The 19,585-nt window shown below is 41.5% G+C and overlaps 1 protein-coding gene across 1 annotated transcript in view; it reads left to right on the top strand.

Moving 5' to 3' along the window:
- LOC114563689 (nck-associated protein 5) overlaps positions 1 to 15,056 on the top strand; it is a 46,016-nt gene extending 30,960 nt beyond the window's left edge. Inside the window, exons 8-11 of the mRNA XM_028590483.1 lie at positions 31 to 2,897; positions 3,273 to 3,387; positions 6,230 to 6,305; positions 14,199 to 15,056. Coding sequence (XP_028446284.1) covers positions 31 to 2,897; positions 3,273 to 3,387; positions 6,230 to 6,305; positions 14,199 to 14,641 — 3,501 coding nt within the window. The 3' untranslated portion in view covers positions 14,642 to 15,056. The remainder of the gene's footprint in view (positions 1 to 30; positions 2,898 to 3,272; positions 3,388 to 6,229; positions 6,306 to 14,198) is intronic.
- Positions 15,057 to 19,585: the final 4,529 nt, after the last annotated feature.

Genomic DNA, 19,585 nt, shown 5'->3' with positions numbered 1-19,585 from the left:
AAAGTAAAATACTTGTTATCATCTTCACAGAGTGCTGCAAGCCGGGACAAAAGGATGAGTACGGGTTCAGTATCCAGCAATCACTCTGCACCCATTGAGCAGACAGACCTGGGATGGAAGGAAGGCCACATTCTGAAAGGACTTAAGCGTCTCCAAATGTGCAGCTCCAAAGAGGCATCCTCACATGCATCTGTTCCACACTGCAAAGACTGTGAAACCTCCAACGAGGGCATATACTCGTTTGGTGTGAACCAACAAGGAAGTAAAGGCAAGCAAGTAGCCACTACAAATAAACCTTTCAAGGCCGGAGCAGGGACTGCTACCCTAGACTCTGATGATGCAGATGATGATTCAACTAAATTACAAAGTAGGGAACCCAGTGACCAACAAACAAAAGAGCATGTTTGCTTGGAGGAACTAGTTGTTACAAGAGATGATGAGAACAATTTTCAAGAAGGCCCTGTTAAACTTGCAGATAATTCTGGTATTTTTCCTTCACCTGTCACAGACAACTTCTTATTTTTGGAGGGCCCCACAGTAAAACCTGGTTTAAGTCCAACAGATAGCCTTACGCATCCGGAGGAAAAAAACAAAGACTTGCTAGAAAAACACAAGCCTTCAGGCATGAAGTTAAGTGACAGAAACAATAACCAGGAAAGGTCTACTGATCGTAAGTCCAGACTGGATCATGTCAAAAGAAAACAGGGCAGACTCGCAGTCAAGCAAGTCGAAGCAGGTGATGGGAGCTCTCCTATTCAGCATTCTGCAACAAGAGCTGTGAGCTTTGAGAGTGTAGCCAGACAGCGCAGCTCCTCAATGGAGGTTCCTCACTGCAGAGACCAGGCGACTGAAGCTGGCAGCCAGAACTACACCATCTCAGAATCTCCACAGAAGAAACCAAAACCTCAACTGTGTGAGTCGGCAAGAAAGGCTTTCATTCTGCGGAGCAAGAGTGCGGATGGAGGGAAAGAACAAACGAAGCATACGCATTCTCCTCTCCACCAAAAGCTTATTAAGGGTCACAGGTCCAAAGGACAGTCAAACCCTCCTGGGCACAGTGTTCCTAGCGAAAGGACAACTCTCAGTAAAACACATTGTTCAAGCAAGGGACCATTATCTAAAGTTGAGAAAGATGAGGACATTGCGGTATCAACAAGTTCCAAGTCTCTCAAGAATGTGCGCTCTCCCATGGCTTCCCCTGTGAAACATTCAAAGACATTTAAGAGCCCAACAAAATCACCTTTGCAAAGCACTAGACTTCAATCAAGCAATGAGTCCATGGAAGAGAGCATCTATGACAACCTACCCTGCTCACCGCGAAAACAACGACGCCGAGACAAGCACTGTGATGTTTCCCGTTCAGAACTTAGGTCCCCATCGCCACCACCACCCCCAGGTCGAACTACTTCTCTTGTCCTTAGGCCCAGTTGTGACAGCTTACCCAAAGCATATACATCTACAGGTCAGGCTCAAAGCTTGACTACTGGGAAAACAACATCGAGCACCACCAAGCACCAATCAAATCTTGCTTCTATTTCACAGCTGCAACAATCCAATACGGCAAAGGACAATCAGCACACAGCCCCACAAATGGGTGCTGATGGTAAGCCACTGAAAGATATCCCTGTTAATCTCTACCATACCAACTCATCCAAGATGCCACCTGTCCCAGTTCAAGAGTCTTTAGAGTCAGTCCAGCTATCTATGGACAGAACTGCCACATGCCATGATGAACATGGTGCTCCCTCTATATTTCCAAGTCAGAGCATCTTACAGAGATCCCAACAGAGCATTAGTGAGCCGAAACTTTCAGAAGTCCTGCCTCAGGCATATTCTAATGTTTACTACCATGGGATTGCCAATAATCTTCAGAGTTCCACCTCAAGAGCTGCAAAAATGGCTCTTCCTGTAAATGCTAAATCACACGAGGCAATCTCTGGACAGGAAACCAGTACCTTCCTAGTTTTCGGGAGACATAACAAAGATGATACAAACTCTTCTGGAAAAAGTATCCACACCTTTCAGACTTTTACGTGTGATCCCCAGATGATACATGAATGTGGAGCTCATGACAAAGTCCGCAGAAAGATTGACACCCGCTGTAACTCACTGGATTCTGAGCCCTCAGTTCAGCCTGTCGCTTCTGACAGCGGTGTGATGTTAGATTGGGGATTTGATGAGGAAGGTTGGCTGTTTAAACGGTCTGTGTCTGTGTCAACCAGACCTCCCCTTAAGCCTGTAATGGGCATGAATGGGGCTAAGGCTCGTAGTCAGAGCTTTGGCGCACGCTACATGGACAGGCCAAGCTTCAACAGATCTGGAAAGGTCCGTACCCAGATCAAAACACACTCAGGGAGCTCCTTGAACTCTCTTAGTGATGTCCTTCCAGGAAGTATGAGTTGCTCTAGTAGCTACCATTGTCCAATGAACCGATCCCTTTTGAACAACTTCTTGATTGAAGAGGGCCTGACAGTTCCTTCACATTTGGGGTCCTCCAGTGAAAGACTTCAGAGTCTTAAACTCCAACGAGAGCAGGCTAGGCGCCTTCAGATTGAGCAACAGTTTTCAAGCGCCTTTGGTGAGCCAGTTTCTGAAGAACCAGAGAGACAAAGTACTATAACCACAATCGAAGAGAAAGTGATGCTCGGCATAGAGGAGAACTTGCACAAGTCTCAGGAACAGGAGAGAACCAGCGAAGTGAAGCAAAAATCTGGCTCAACTTTGGCAAATTGGTTTGGTTTTCGTAAGAGTAAGCTTCCTGCTCCAAGCAGCAAAAAGACTGATCCACCGAAAGTAAAAGAGGACAAGAGGGAGCAAAAGATTACATCACTTCTGGGAGGAAAGCAGACAAAGTCTGACAAAAAGAGAGACAGAAGAAAAAGCGATGGAAAAGACTGGTAAGAAATTCATTAAATCAGTAATATATGCCATCTTTTGACTGTGGTGCATTTGACACAATAGCTGTGCTTTTGAGATGTTCACTTTCATTGAAATTTCATCCCAACATTAAACCTTCACAGCTTGTTCTGGCAGATATCTTGATACAGTAGCTTATTGTCAATAAACTAATTTATTGCCTCAGATGACTTCAGCCATTTTTCATCAAGTGGTCTTGGTCAGTCTCTTTAGCCCAGAGACCATCTGATACACATTTAATACAGAGGTTTCAAGACATATAGGGTAATTTATCACGAGAATCACCCTGGGCATGTTGAGTCAATATCAGAGGATCTCAGTATGTAGTGATCTGTTGACAAACTGTTTTCTTACAGCTCTGTTGGGAAAAGAGAGTCTCATGATGCAGTGCGGGCATGCATCTCAATGCCCTGCCCAGGAATGTCCCTGAATGAGATACAAGGACATTCTGACATCATCGGGGAGCCAAAGGTAAATTAAATTAAATCCTACAAAAGGGGCAGCTATTTTATTAGTATGCGGACAGTTTTACTTCTAATCACAAAAATGTCTTCTTACATAAATGTGTTCCCCAACTCTGTTTTTATGTTAAGTATGTTTGTTTCGGTAATATGACATTACTGTGATTGCACCAGAAAGACACATTAAGAACAAAAACAACCAAAGACTAAAGAAAAAGTAGAAATAGAATAAAAAAATGTAATTTGAATGATTATTTGAAAAAAATAGTGAGATTAAATAAAAACAGAAAAACACTACATGACCGTCTTAACAAGTGAGTTGTGCTTCAGGCTGATTTCCCAAACTGTCCCTCAAACCCTCTTACATACAGTTTCATCATTTCGGCCTTTATTACCAGCCCTTATTATAAGACCTTAAAAATGTATCACTGTGTCCATAATTTAACCACGGGATCCCCGAATGTATCAATAATGTAACAATTGAACACATCAAGTTTCAAGCAGACCCACTATGTTATAGTTTGAATATTTGATAGTTTAAAGTTCAAAACCTGTGAAACTGTGCACATAAACCTCTCCATGGAGGACTGGGTAAACCCAGCCCAATCTGCCGGCGATTTGATTTCGCCCTGCAGCTCAGGCTGGAAACCTGTACGTTTATCTGTCCTGCTTCCGTTACAAATCTACGGGGACCAATCACAAACTGGCTTATCCACCTGACACGCTATTGCGCTATTTAAATGTCCCATGACATGGTGCTCTTTGGATGCTTTTATATAGGCCTTAGTGGTCCCCTAATACTGTATCTGAAGTCTATTTTATATAGGCCTTAGTGGTCCCCTAATACTGTATCTGAAGTCTCTTTTATATAGACCTTAGTGGTCCCCTAATACTGTATCTGAAGTCTCTTTCCTGAAATTCAGCCTTGGTGCAGAATTACAGCCACTAGAGCCAGTCCCACAATGAGCTTTCCTTAGTACGTGCCATTTCTGTGTCTGTAGCTATTGAGGAGGAGAGGGGGGGGGGGCAAGGTGGAGGGTGGGGGTGTGGCCTTGACCAACTGCCACTTTGCTCGTTTGAAAGCCATGATGTCTCTCTCTCATGGGTGGACCAAATTCTCTGGGTGAGCAAAGCAGAGAAAGGGGAGGTAACCTTGCTCCTTATGACCTCATAAGGAGAAGATTCCAGATTGGCCCATCTGAGCTTTCATTTTCTCAAAGGCAGAGCAGGATACCCAGGGCTCGGTTTACACCTATCACCATTTCTAGTCACTGGGGGACCATAGGCAGGCTGGGGGAACCCATATTCATTTTTTAAAAAAAAGTGAGGAAAGGGAATTGAAAACACTGGGCCCAGTTCCATTATTGGGAAATATATGGGAAAACCTGAGTAGTGCTTCAAAAAATCTTGTGCATCAACTCATACACTTCAAGCTGATACATCGGGCATATGCTACCCCTTTGAAACGCTTCAAAATGAAATTAGTCCCAAATCTTATTTGCACTCACTGCCCGGATCAGGCACTTGGCACAACAATGCACATGTTCTGGGAGTGCACCCCAATCAGACGCTTCTGGGCGGAAGTATTTTCTATAGTGTCATCACTACTGGATGTTGTCATACAACCTAGTCCCTCCCTCTGCCTTCTTAACGATGATTCACAGCTATCCCTCACTCTCAACCAATGTAGACTACTCCTGGCGAGGCTTACGGCAGCAAAGAAGACCATCTTAAGGCTTTGGTTCCACCCTAATCTACCCTTATCACAATACTGGCTAAACTGCCTACCAGTATATTACTTCTCTTGAGTGTACAACTGCACGCCTTAACAAGGCCAAAATAACAACCATCCAGGCATGGTCGCAGATTACACTGTCCAGCCAAGACCACTTTGTGAAACAGAAAAATCTGACCTGAATGTAGATTTGTGGGTGTTTATTTTTATTTAATTTTACTTATTTTATACATATGTTATTTTTATTTTTTATTATTTTCTGGGGAATGCTTTTTACTTAGTAGCTGATTTTGACATTGTATCTGCTATCTTTCATCTACTTCACCATCTCGCTTTTATCTCTCATGAGCTATGTATTGAATGTCGTACTGTAGTTTGCGCTATGCGTGTTCAGAGTAAATGTGACTGTAAATGTAACATTTCAATCTTTTCTAATAAAAGAATTGTTGAGCTCACAAAAAACAAAAAAGTGAAATGTACATGCCATGGGACATTTAACACGATGACGATATAGAAGCGACCAAGCAGCTTTTTGTTTACATTCAACTTGGCGGCCACCGAAGCGCAGCGACCCGTTGATGCCGCTGTCGCTGCTGTCGCTGCTACGTCACCCGGATGGTTGGGCTGATTGGTTGAAGGAATTGCGTACAGAGTCATTTGAACCATGCCCGTTGATCACGCCTCTTGTGCAGTAGAAAACACAGAGCAGACTCCCCAGACTAATGTTCAATCTTAAAAGATTGAGCTTGGTCTGGTGATAGCCAGTCTATCTCCATGGAGGACTGCTTAAAGAAGATCTGACATCCCTCCTCCTACATCCCAAACTCTCAGAAGCATATAGAGTGCCACGTATCAGTCAATTAGAAGACTGTTGGTAGCATGATGTAAATAGAGAGACCATGAGATGAAAATAAGGGTAGAGGCAAAAACACAAAAAGAGTATGGAGCAAATTCATTATTTAGTCACATTATGGCACTGTCAAGGTTAGAGGGGTTACTACAGTGCGATGTAGCGTTTAATGAGGCACTATAGATAAAAGCAAACAATGTCATTGTAGAAGTATGAAAGAACATGTAGGTAACTTCTTTTTTGTCCTTCTACAAAAAACCCACAAAGATGCAGATGATGAGCCTGAGAGCCGATGGTGAAAATGGATCCAACGTGAAGAGCCCCAACCAGGACGCTGTAATAGGTCAGACTTTCTATTCTCTGTTGTGTAGGACTGTCGGAGGAATTCCTTACAGTCACTGCAGTTAGTAATGGACCCCACTTAAAACATCTTGGTACCTTAACAAAACGTAGCTAACTGCAATGCAATGTTAGCTGTGTCAATTTGAGCATGCTAGCCTTAAGGTTTTATCTGTGCTTACCATTTTACAGTTTGCAGACAGAAGTGAAGACCAAATATGACAGATGTGTAAGTCATAAACATGATGACTATGCTTTAAGCAGTCAAACAAACTTGCAAAATGCTGAATTTTGTCAGTGTGTGCTTTTTTCCCCCCTCCATATTAATGTTTCATTGTATTTGTTCTACCTCTGCATCTTTGAATCTGGGCAAATAAGAACCATTTCACCACGGTTGTATTTCATGCAGAGTTTGCCCGGGGAGATTGTATACAGCCTTGAGCGCTCATCTTCACACATCCATGCACTGAAAATTTGCATGCACAGGCTCATCCAGTCAACATGAACCTATTCATCCCAACCAATCCTCCAAACCACACGACCATATTGGTTTTTATTCCTGCCCTCTAATACGGCCCATAGGAGCGTTTCATAATTAGCTGCCAACGGCGGCAGGTACCCACATTTTTCTGTCCTCATATGTTAACTAGCTTTAACACAGTCACACTTAAGTTTAAAAAAAAGATTGTTGTTTGGGCTAAAATAATTTAATTGTTATGCTTCTTCAAGTCAAAAAAGTAAAAAAAAAAAAACTTGCCGTTTATACTTTTATATTTAATTGGGCCAAGGTCTCCGGGGTAAAAATCCCATATTTGTTTGACTAATCCACCACCCCAACCTGGCTCCTTTAGGCGATCTGACAGCTGGAACACACAGGACGCGTAAGGGTCACGTAGCGTAAATACGTGCCTGATCGTGCGCCTGGCCATTCATACCAGACGCGTACTTCTACGTGCCGGTCACAAAGCGATCCTTCTCCCTTCTCTCTCTCTCTCTCTCTCTCTCTCTCTCTCTCTCTCTCTCTCTCTCTCTCCGATAGAAAGAGACAGGATGAGGGAAACTTTCTCGCACAAGAAATACAGGAGACACAGAATCTATCCGCAGGGACACTACGTGCCCGGTACGAACGGACAGATTGGAAACATGGGCACTGAAATAATAATAGCAGCGTTACGCTGCTATACGCAACAGTGTGTATTTGCTGTTAAGGCCTCTTTACAGTCGCTGTTCCTGACTTGTCGCGCGCCAATGTGACGTCAAAAGTGAAGTTAAAAGTGCCAGACCGTCTTAAGGAGCCAGGAGGGGGAGGGGGGGGTAATATGCGAGAACATTTTCAGAAATTCTCTGAGATGAAAGTGGTAAATTTTGCAAGAAGAAAACTTTGATATTATCTGAGAACATAAAGTCACAAATTCACGATAAAATAAAAAGAGTGTTTTTTTTTTTTTTTTTGTCAAGGAAACACATTGGTTTACTACGGGTATTTCGCTACCAGGCTTCCTTGGCGCACCTGCAGCAAACTGGGGCACAGGTTGGGATCAGAAAGAAAGCATTATTATAGGTGGGTGTATTAGAGGCTGTGGCAATCATGGCTTATCACATTCACTACTTTCATCCCGTTTAATCACAGAGGAGCCCTCGCTGTCATGACGCACTAACAGTTTGGGAATCCTGTAGAGAGTTTGTCTCAGAGAAAAGTTATTGTCTGTGCCTCGGGATGGACATTTTTTCAACTTTGGTTTTGAACCTGGACAATCTCTATCACAATGCTCATCACAGCCACACATAGGCTACCTGTAGGCTATTATAATAAAAAATGTGATGCTCCAGGCCAGCCTTAAAAAAAGATGAGGCATTCAGCTGTTACCTCAGTTACCCAGTGTTTAGGATGGGGACAATCCTGAGGGAGCTATGGCTATTCTACAACTCTCTGCTGCTGGTTGTTTTAGAGTCCTATTAGAGGGTAGGAACAAATGGCCTGTGTGTTTGGATGGTGTGGAGGACCTTTTGGTAGGGTCCCATTGTATTGGATTGTGTTGATACGTAATTCAAATTACCAATTAATCTAATGACCCAACAGATAATGATGCGGCATAACCATCACATGACAAAAATAGTTCTTTTGAGACAGACAGTGATTGTGAACTCTGAAGGTCAGGTGAAAATGACTGCTGGTGTATTGCAGCTGCATGTATTGGTGTTTTCCCCCAGTTTGGGTCTGCTCGGTTTGACCACACTTTGAATCTAATTATCAGGTCTATTTAGATCGGGATGGACTGGTCTCTCGGGTCCCTTTCGGATCAGTTCTAATTAACCTTGGGTGTATTTAAAATGTTTCTCTTTATTCTAAAATTGATTTATGCGCACCAGGTCTGTTTTGGATTGGTTCCAAAACTTTGGACCTGAAAGTATCCCGAAAATGTCAAAACACTTTTTCTACTTACTACCTAGTTAAAACTAGAGCTGACAGCCTAGTCAAACAAGATAGAAACTAGACAGGAAGTAAACTTTATGTGGTCCTTATTTCATTGCGGTCACTTTCTTAATTAAAAATCGCAGCCGATAAAACTCCACGTCGCTCGGATAGAGGGCTGGTGACGGACCCTGCTGAAATTCCATTGGCCAGAGTGACACCATCGGCAAGACGCTGCAAATATCAAGCATGTTTGATACGGGCGGACGCCTGCCCTCAGGGGTTAATCACCTCATTACAATTTCAGCAGCGCACCAGCTAGGCACGCTCATCCAAGCCACTGCTGACTGAATTAACTTTGCCTTCAGCAGTGAGCTGAATTATGCCATCCAGACTTAGCATGAACTTGTTGGGCCTCATGTAGAGTTGACAGAGTTGTTTTCAACTTGATGCTTCAAACTAAGATGAGAAAAACAAAAAACAACATTAAAATAATAGTTTTACACTATACTGAGGAACTCCATTTGATCGTGTGTGGCTGTGTTAGTTATTTCTCATCAAATTGGACTTCTTCTTTATCTCTCTTAAACCCTTATTTTAAAGGTCAACTGAAATTAAATAGCCCACAGTGCACATATCTCCTGTGTAAATGATATGTCTTGAGCACTCCTTTGAGAAAAAAACATCTGTTCCCAAAAGGGAGAAATTTATATTTTATATGTTCTAGTTCCATGATGGCACCCATCGGAATGTCATTCTTTGCTTACATAGACAGAGAGTCATTTAAAATAGATGTCCATGAAGCTGTACTGTCATTCTATAGACCTTTATCACAGCAGACATGTTGACATGTCATAGTAGGAAAAGCACAGGTGTATTCAAAACCATTAATGATGGCTGCATTCCACTTAGAAGAGGCCCTGGTATTGTGCATGCTGACTGAAATGAAATAGCTTACTGGGACGTTGATTTCGGTGGGGACGGTGGGTACGCGTACCTACCAGATTTCGTCATGAGTCATTTTGTACCCACCACTTTTTTTGAAAACCTCAATCTCAATTTAGTTAAAAAAAAAAAGTCCCATAACAAATTCTTGAGCGACAGATGCGCAAAAAAACAGATGCCATTCAGCTTAACGTGAAAAAGCTTAACGTGGTTTAATGTACCTAAACAATGATCAATGATCACCAAATTTATCATGGCCATATCTTGTAATGAACACTTGAGCCTGTCAAAAGAACTAAACCGAAATCCAACGATTATAAATTATCTCACATTAACATTTTCTTCTTCATTGGCGCCTATGGTGAGGAAAAAGCTTGTACCTACACAATGATCAATGATTACCAAATTTCTCTCTCATATTGCCAGAATAACCAGAAATGTAGTGATGATTGATCGTTGTTTAGGTTTATTAGGTTATTAAACCATGTTAAGCTTTTTCACGTTATGACTTATAAAGCCCATGAGAACCATGGGGAGTCAACCTACAGCCGCTCCGCTGCCCTGCTGAAAATGTGAAGCAGAAGCACGTCAGATGTCAGATAACGTCCATAATAATTGGACTTTGGGTTTGATTTTTTTTGACAGTTTTCAGTGGTTATGAGGAGCAATATTAGAGAGAAATTTGGTGATCATTGATCATTGTTTACGTACATTAAACCAGCGTCTTTCGAACATGACCTGCGCGAAAGAGAAAAAAAAAATGAATGCGTCATTGTACCCAGCACTTCCAGAAATGTACTTCCAAATACGTCTCTGTCCCCAGCACATTTCAAACCAAACTGACGCCCATGGAATCGTTAAGGTTATCAATTTCAGCTGTGCTTTTCCTACTGTGACAAGTCAAAATGTCTGCTGTGAGAAAGGTACATTATAGGCTGATAGAGACACTGACTAATGTCCAGACAGTTACTGCAGTGACACAACACACAGATACCAAACCTCAGCCCTCATTAGCTTTCTAGCTAATATCTTCTTCTCATCTACAGGCATGAACGCATTATTATGAATTCCACTGGGTTTCTCTTCCCTGCGTAGCAGCCCGATTGGTTGAGGTTAGGCATTGACTTCGAGTAGTTAATGTCAGGATGGCTCATTGATCTGGGAGATAGGACCTGAACAAATCGGGTTCCGGTACCTCGAGTCGCATGAGCATGAAGGCCTGGCCAATCCTTGTGCTTGAATTCTGCGTAGGGCCAAGACAAGTATGAATTATAATATGGACACAGGTCTTGTGTTGGACCATGACTGAGTGAATAAGCCAGCAAAACAAAGTGCTCATGTCAGTTTGCAGACAGCTGATTAGCTCGGCAGCAGTTTAAAAATGTCCCTGCAAATAAGGGCTGCACAATTGCAATTTTATTGAAATGGCAATAGTACAATACCACTAGTACAATATCCAAATCGCAGAGGGGGCACAATTTTTGTTAAAGGCAAAATATGTGTCAAACCATTATGAAATAGGTATTGTGGTGCTGCAGAGACGTCCCGGCCTACAAATCCTATCCTACAGACTAAAGATAAACGTCTTTGATTGGTACAGATCCTTGCAAAAATCACACTATAATCATTTAAAAAAAAAAAAAAATGTTTTAATATTTTTCAATGAAAATGAGAATAATGATACCAAAATGATCATTCCCTCCTATATCGTGAATCATATCGCAATCGCAACATCAGTCAAAATAATCGCAGTTCGATATTTTCCTCATATCGTGCAGCCCTACTACAAATGTTTAGATGCTACATTTTGTATCTTTATTCACAGCACAGCTAGCAAACGCTGTGTGTCTGTGTCTTGTAAGATACTACCAGCTGTCAATCAACACAACCCACTCAGAGGTTTAGAGGCTGAAGGAGCATTCTGATTTATCTTTTGTACAATGTTCATTCTAACTTTTTTTTTAAATTACAAATAAGGGTGACATTTATGATTTCAGATGGACTTTGAGGAGGGATGTGTTTTCTCACCACAGAACACTGATGAAAGCTTTACCTGGAACAAATCCTCCCCCCTTTCTCCTGCTTGTTTGGCTTTTTTTTTCTTTTTCTTTTTTTCTTTTTTCATGCTTTTGTACTTGAATTGAGTTTACTCTGTAGATGTACAAGTCTTTGACCTGGCCCCTTTTTTACGCTTTTTGGCTGAGGACAACCTCATTTCAGTTAGAAATAATATTATTTACAACAAGTACAACATGTTATTATGATTATGTTATGCACACATAGTATCCTATGTTTTAAAATGAAACAGAAGACCATTACTGAAGGGTAGTTATTGATTGAGCATGGATGGTAGAGGGGATGTGATGAAGACAACAACCTCATGGTCCATGTTCAAGGAAGGTTGAAACCAATCAAATCTCAGCCTCCGTGATTCTGCCTTCCCAGACAAGATTGTGTCACAGCTGTTCTAGTTAACTTGCAACTAAAGACCAAACTAATCAATAGTGTCTCTGTTATGTGTCTTTTCAATTCAATTATTTGTTCTTGTTTACAACTTGTTAACTAACCATTTTCATCTCAAGGGCTGCTTCCTAACATACACAGACACTTAAAGCTCCCTTTGAATACATGGAAGCTGCAATAGTCGTATAACTGCGATGGACGTGTCCGTGAATCGGCCCCTAAATAAAGCTATTCCGAGCTAGTGAGATGTTTTCAGTGCTGCATACACTGGCATTTGCAACTTATTTGTAATATGTGATAGTATCTTGTTTATTTCAAGTACTATACATAAAACTGGTCCTATAATACTGCATGTTTCTGTGTTTTCGAAGCCTAACACTGAATTTCCGTGACAACAAATACAGTAGCTTCAACTTTATTTGTACATTTGTACCCTTACCCTATCCACATTTTCTGGTAATGTGAGAAATAAAAAAATAAAAATAAAAACTCTATTCATTTGAGAAAAAAGGGAGGAAAATCGGACACCCAGATGAGGGGTGTGAAGTCTCATGTGTGCACACCTTAAATAATAAAGGGGGGAGCAGCTGTTGCCTTTGCTCCAGCGTGAGATTGCCTGCAGGCTCCTGCCACAGGGCACATACTAAAACATGAGCGTGCATGACAACAGCTAAAGGATATCTTCTCTTATTTAGACTCTGTGCGCCCTGGATGGAGGCCTGCTGTGAAACATTTTGTTGTTCTTTAGATTGCTCCTGGAGGATTTGTTTGGAAAGATAGATGGTTCTTTGATCGAAAATGTAGCCGAACAGCAATGTAAGTGACACAAACTCCGAGGTTTATTAGTGTCACAACTGTGTTATAGTGTGTAATTCTGGAGGCACAATGTCAGACTTTTGATTAAACAATGCAAACTCTGCATCTCTAACCTCACAGCTGAGAAACATCACATACATCATAAGCGTGCGTGTTTGACGTGTTGACATGTCTGATATGTTGCAAATACAATACACACATTTGGAGTGTATTTAAATTTCATTTCATATGCCATTCCGAGCATTTCATATTCACAGCGTGACCGATGCATGCTAGCAGTCACACACACACACCCATTAAACAACATCTGTAATACAAAGCAGTGGTTCAAGTGGGCTTGATTTGCATTGGCCGAGTCCTCCCCTGTGGCAGGGCTACATGTATGGTTTAATTAGCAAAATCATTACCCGGCCTCACACTTATGTGTAGTTAGATTGTACTGAAGCAATATTTTTCAAAAGTACAGTCTGTTGCATGTCTGCTTTGAAATGACCAAAACACAACACTAGAAATTAGCTGCTCAGAGCTCAAACTGTCAGGATAATGTGGCAGGAAACAATTGCATGATGCTGCAGAGAAGATCCATTATTATTGATTGGTAAAGCTGTTTCCCTGATTCAAATCTCCACTTTTCTATTTTCTAGCACTTTATCCACCACAATAGAGGAACAGTTTATTCTCCACGTGGAACAGCTGTACACAGACGCTGATGCAGAGTTACAGCGCAGGACATACAAGTTTTAAATTTAAGTTTATTTCATTCATATAGCACTTTAAAAGCAAACAAGTTTGCACCAAAGTGCAAACATATACAAGCATAAAACACACATGTATGCATAGATATAGTGGAAATAAAACTCTATTCAAGTAAAACAAGTTAAGAAACCAATTGAAACTCGTGAAATCGAATAAAAAGATAATATACATATATACATATATGCGTGCGTGCATACATAAACATACACACCCACATACATAAAATAGAAGGAAAGAACACTGATTAATTACAATTAAAATGAAAAGCCAGAGAATAAAAGTGGCTTAAGCTGTGTCTTAAAAATATCAACAGACTCAGCCTGTCTAACCTGTCTAACCTTTCCATGAACAGACTAGACAGTCTATTATTATATTAGTGTACCTGTATTTTACAGCTTTCTTTAGCTCCACTTCAACCATGGTTACCCTGTTGTTCCATTCCTGTTGTTCTCCCTCTCTTTCCCTCGAGCCTGAGCCACTTCAACTGTTCTCCTTGTGCCGCAGGCTCCGGCTGCAAGATGCGAACGTTGGACAGTGGAATTGGAACCATCCCCCTTCCTGAATCCTGTTCCTTCTTCTCCTCCATCCTGCACCTCCTCCCCAAATCCTCATCCACCCCCGAGCAGTCCCTCAGTCCTCCCAGTGTCCCCGGTTCGTCCAGCGAGGACGTGTCTCCTTCCCCGTTACCCCGGTGGAGGATACCCTCCGGCTTTAAGGACTGCAGCCATGCATGGGTGCCAAACTCCCTCTCCGACTCCTCCATGACCCATATCCAGTCAGTGCCTTTTCCCACTGTGGCCTACCTTCAGCCCATCCAACCCCAGTGTGAACCCATTGTAACCTCCGCCAGTGTGTGTGATACCAAGAGCAGGCTGCCCAGACCTCCGCCAGGTACAGTAAAGCCACAGAGGTTCCAATCAACAAGCATCACATGTGGACTGCAGTAAAGTAAAGATGATGCTCCAAGGGTTTTCTCCTTTTTAGTGCCGTGGACTCATCTGTAGGGCTGCAGGATAGGACGCAAAAATGCCATATGTGATGACGTTGTTGAGCATCACGATAACGGTATTACTTGCAATATGTAAACCGATATTGAAATGTACTTTTAGTTTTCTTCCAAAATACAACAAATTGTTTGGTGAATTTAAAACAGATGAAAGGAAATAATTTCCAACGTTCTTTTATTGAACAACTTGAACATTGAGTTGAACATAAAAAGGCACTTCTCAAAAAAGAATGACAGTTACGTTGTAAAGTGCAGTTTTCTACTGATATTTTCTTTCAACTAACACCCAAAAATCTCTTGAGTGTCTTGTGTCCTTTCGCCATGTGTTTATTGCGCAAGTTGATATCGCGATGACTATACAAAAACGATATATATTGTGCAGCCCTATCGTACAATAACATTTTTCTTAAAGTGCTCGTATTATGCTTATTTTCAGGTTCATAATTGTATTTAGAGGTTATATCAGAATAGGTTTATGTGGTTTAATTTTCAGAAAACACCATATTTTTGTTGTACTGCACATAGTTGCAGCTCCTCTTTTCACCCTGTGTGTTGAGCTCTCCGTTTTAGCTACAGAGTGAGACATCTCACTTCTGTCCCATCTTTGTTGGGAGTTGCACATGCTCAGTAGCTACTAGCCAGTCAGAAGCAGAGTATGAGGGCATGCCCTGGCAGTAGCTAGGTAAGGACTACTAGCCAGTCAGAATCAGATTATGAGGGTGTGCCCTGACAGTAGCTAGGTAAGGACTACTAGCCAGTCAGAAGCAGAGTATGAGGGTGTGTCCTGACAGTACCTAGGTAAGGACTACTAGCCAGTCAGAAGCAGAGTATGAGGGCGTGCCCTGACAGTACCTAGGTAACGACTACTAGCCAGTCAGAAGCAGAGCATGAGGGCGTGCCTTAAGGACTACTAGCCAGTCAGAAGCAGAGTATGAGGGCATGCCCTGACAGTATCTAGTTAAAGACTACTAGCCAGTCAGAAGCAGAGTATGAGGGCGTGCCCTGACAGTAGCTAGGTAAGGACTCCTAGCCAGTGAGAAGCAGAGTATGAGGGTGTGCCCTGACAGTAGCTAGGTAAGGACTACTAGCCAGTCAGAAGCAGAGTATGAGGGCGTGTCCTGACAGTACCTAGGTAAGGACTACTAGCCAGTCAGAAGCAGAGTATAAGGGCATGCCTTGACAGTACCTAGGTAAGGACTACTAGCCAGTCAGAAGCAGAGTATGAGGGCGTGTCATGCTAGCAGCTAGGCGAGCATTATAACGGGTGTTACAATGGCCCAATCCCAAAGTGAGCCCTGAGGACTACGGACTAAGGACTCACAGACTTAAGTGATCTCAGGTACTAAGTGGGCGAGTGTGTGAGGCCACATGGGCTCAGATAAGTAGAAACGGGATCGGGACAGCACTTCACGAGATCACATGTTACCTTGGCGACGTTTAATAACAAAGATGTTGCTGACACTTGCCGGTTTGGGAATTTTCATTTTAAGTTTGTTGCTTTCCACACGACCAAGGCTCACGAGACAGCTACCTGATTCCAAACTCTTGTTTTACCAGCTGGACACCAGGTTGGTCTGTTCTGGGGTCGCGTAATTTTGTAATTTCCAGATTTCCCTATCGTCTCTGCCTGTAAACGTCACAACGCTTTGCACTGTGGGTAATTCCCTTTGGTGAAGTCTGCATCGATGCAGACTCACGGAAATGGCTCGGTAAGTGTGTACTCAAACCCTCACGCTCTTTGAAATTCGACATTGGGACAACCCTAAAGCCCTTACGAATTTCGCGAGAACGCGCACCAAAGTCTGTGAGTCTGTGAGTCCGGACTTTGGGATTGGGCCATTGTGACCACGTTTGTCTCTGAAGTAAAGGCTGGACTACAATAGAGCTGTTTGGAGCAAGTTGTGAACAGTGTTTTCTGTTGGAGATGGTAACTCCCTTTGGGGTGGACTTTGGGCTTTCTCACTTTGTAAACCTATTACATGCACAAAAAAGATATATTACACAAAAAAAAGGAAAAAAAGCCAAAAAGCATAATCTCTCTTACGTCTTTCTGTGAGGTTTGCTTGTAGTATTCCATGTCAAATTCAGCAAATTCTTGAATGAACGGCACATATTTGTCGTGACCAGGTCGTTTTAACTCGATGAATGCCTTAATCGGTCTGATGCAGATACATAGAATACACAAGACACATTTTGTTGACGAATTAGATGTTTTTCATGTTTCTTATCTACAAGGTTCCTACAATATTGTCAGTGTTTGTGTTTTGCAGGGCTGTACTGAATGGCAAAGCTTTAAATGTCTGTCGTCATATTTTATCATTGTCCTCATCGCCCTATAAAAAAAAGTGATTCATTGGATTAAATGAGTTAGTCTTCTTTTATTAAATCAGCTTCCTTTCAAGAATATCACAGTTTCATCAACATACAGTAAATACATGTAGGCAGCAGGCTAATCCAATAAGGGCATAAAATAATGATGAAAAAATAATTGCTCCCCGAGCTTGTAGCAACACTATGCTACGACAAAAACAACACTCTTGGAAATGTTTGGATCACACGAGTCAGAAACAATCCTACGCAGCCACCAGGGGAATCTAATTCTACAAATAGTATAATACTAATAATATTAGTGTAGCATAATCTTTATCTGCAGCTGTTTAAACAAACTTAATAGACATGCAGAACAAAGAAAAAAGCTGCGCAGCATTTAAATGTTAAATTTACATTATGAAGCCTTGCCTGAGGAACCTAAGGATTCACACTGAATGTGGACAGTATTTACTGGACAATAATTGATATTTGATTATGAGCTGAAAAATTTAGTTTACTAACACTATCTATAGAAAGCTCTTCCACTAAACTCCTGCAATCAATATAGGATTTTTTATTTATTTAACAAATGTTGCTGTATAAGCTTTAAAACAGGCAGATAATATATATGCCATCTGTCACTCTCCTTTGAAAAGGACATGTCCAATGAAAGTTCTGCTTGGGGGTCACTTATTATTCATTTATCCATTCTAAAGAGCACACCAAGGAGGTGTTGAAGCTACGTTGAGGAAATGCATTTCATGAAAGACCCACTCCTGTCAAGTAGGGCTGGGCGATATGGACCAAAAGTCATATCCCGATATATTTTGGCTGAATATCGATATACGATATATATCCCGATATTTTTTCCGCAAAGTGAGAGCAAATGTTCAGTCAAAGTCAAAGCCAAATATGACATGTCACATGTAGTTTCATAGAAACCGGCTATTTCAGTGAACAGTTGCAAAATCAAATGAATAAATAATAAACATGTTTCTTCACCTGGTTCAATGCTCAGCTGTTCAAATAACAATAAAATGTGAACATATATACAGTATAACAACAGGAGTACCTTTTATGAAATCAAAGCGCCATAAGGTTTGTTTTAGTTTTTTCCAATGTTTTAAATTGTTAAATTTTTCTTCTACACATTTTCAGCACTTATTTCTACGTCCCATATTTTCTAATATAGGGCTGGGCGATATAGAGAAAATCAGATATCATGATATTCTTGACCAAATACCTCGATATCAATATTGCGGCGATATATTCTAGAGTTGACAGTTGGTGCTCTCGCAAAATATCTTAGATTTTAGATAAATAATCAATAATAAAACCGCTAGAACAGTCTGGTAAGTTCAGAAAAGTACATCACTTCACTGTAATGCAGCCTTTGAAACCAGGAAAAGACACTTATGTCATATCACGATATTACGATATCCAAAATCTAAGACGATATCTAGTCTCATATCACGATATCGATATAATATCGATATATCACCCAGCCCTACTGTCAAGTGTGCCAGTGAAATTGAAGGAGAACGTGTATATATAACAACACAATAGACTAGCAAAAGCAGCAGTGATCTCAGTGTGTCATGACAACAACCAGAGCCTTCATCGCTACACTGATAGCTTTCATGCAGGAGGACACCGTGTAGACGTGGCCTGCTCGGTATGCTAATCACACAGCATGAGCCGGAGAAAAACTCTCATTTTCACTGTGTGTTGGTGGCTCTTAACGAGTCATGTTTTTAGAGTGAAGCCCCAAGGGTACTCCACCACACACATAATATATATTTTCATCTGAACAGTTTCAGAATGGGGAGATGACTACAGTAATGTACACTAAATATGCTGGTGATTGATTGACTTTATTATTTGGGGGGATTGTCAATCTGTCCCCCCCTACAATCTTACTTCGAAGTGCATATGTGCAAAAGTGCATATCCACAGCGTACTTCATCACATGAGTCATGTAGAGCTGCAGTAGAAAAACAACAGATTTTGAAAAAAAAAAGTTACAGCCTGGAAAGCTTGAGAACTGAAACTGCTGGCTCCCTGCTCTACCCCAGGTACTGTAGCTATGCCTGTCAAGCTTTTTGTTTTTCATTCTCATGCGTCACATACGCATTCTTTTATTTTTTATTTTTTACAGACAATGCGTCCCTGATTTCAGACAGAGGTAGACAAAAGCAGGGCTCTCATTTCTAACCGACAACCATCGATTTTGCAGGATAAAATTACAACTGTCCCTGGCCAAGGGGGTAAGCTTCGCTTCAGAACTCGAGCCATCATGGCGCCATTTTGTTGCTAACTGGCCATCACTTCCTGTTAGCATTCCGCCATTTTTTTTTTACGTCACTTGACTGCGAATAACTTTACATCTGAAGCGTTTAAAGACTCTATTTGTCCGTTGTTTAGTTCCAAAGAAACACGACAATGTATAAAAGGCTCCATTACCTTGTACCTTACGTTATGGCTCCGTAGCAGACGTTTTTGTAAAAATAAGCTAACGATTGTGTCATAACCAAGTGACTTACTGTCGCATAGTAGAGGAATTACCGTATAGTAC

Source organism: Perca flavescens, chromosome 11 (genome assembly GCF_004354835.1).
Source record: "Perca flavescens isolate YP-PL-M2 chromosome 11, PFLA_1.0, whole genome shotgun sequence".
In the NCBI taxonomy this organism is placed as follows: domain Eukaryota; kingdom Metazoa; phylum Chordata; class Actinopteri; order Perciformes; family Percidae; genus Perca; species Perca flavescens.
Note: the sequence above shows the minus strand (reverse complement) of the source record. Positions and strands in the feature narration are given on the sequence as shown.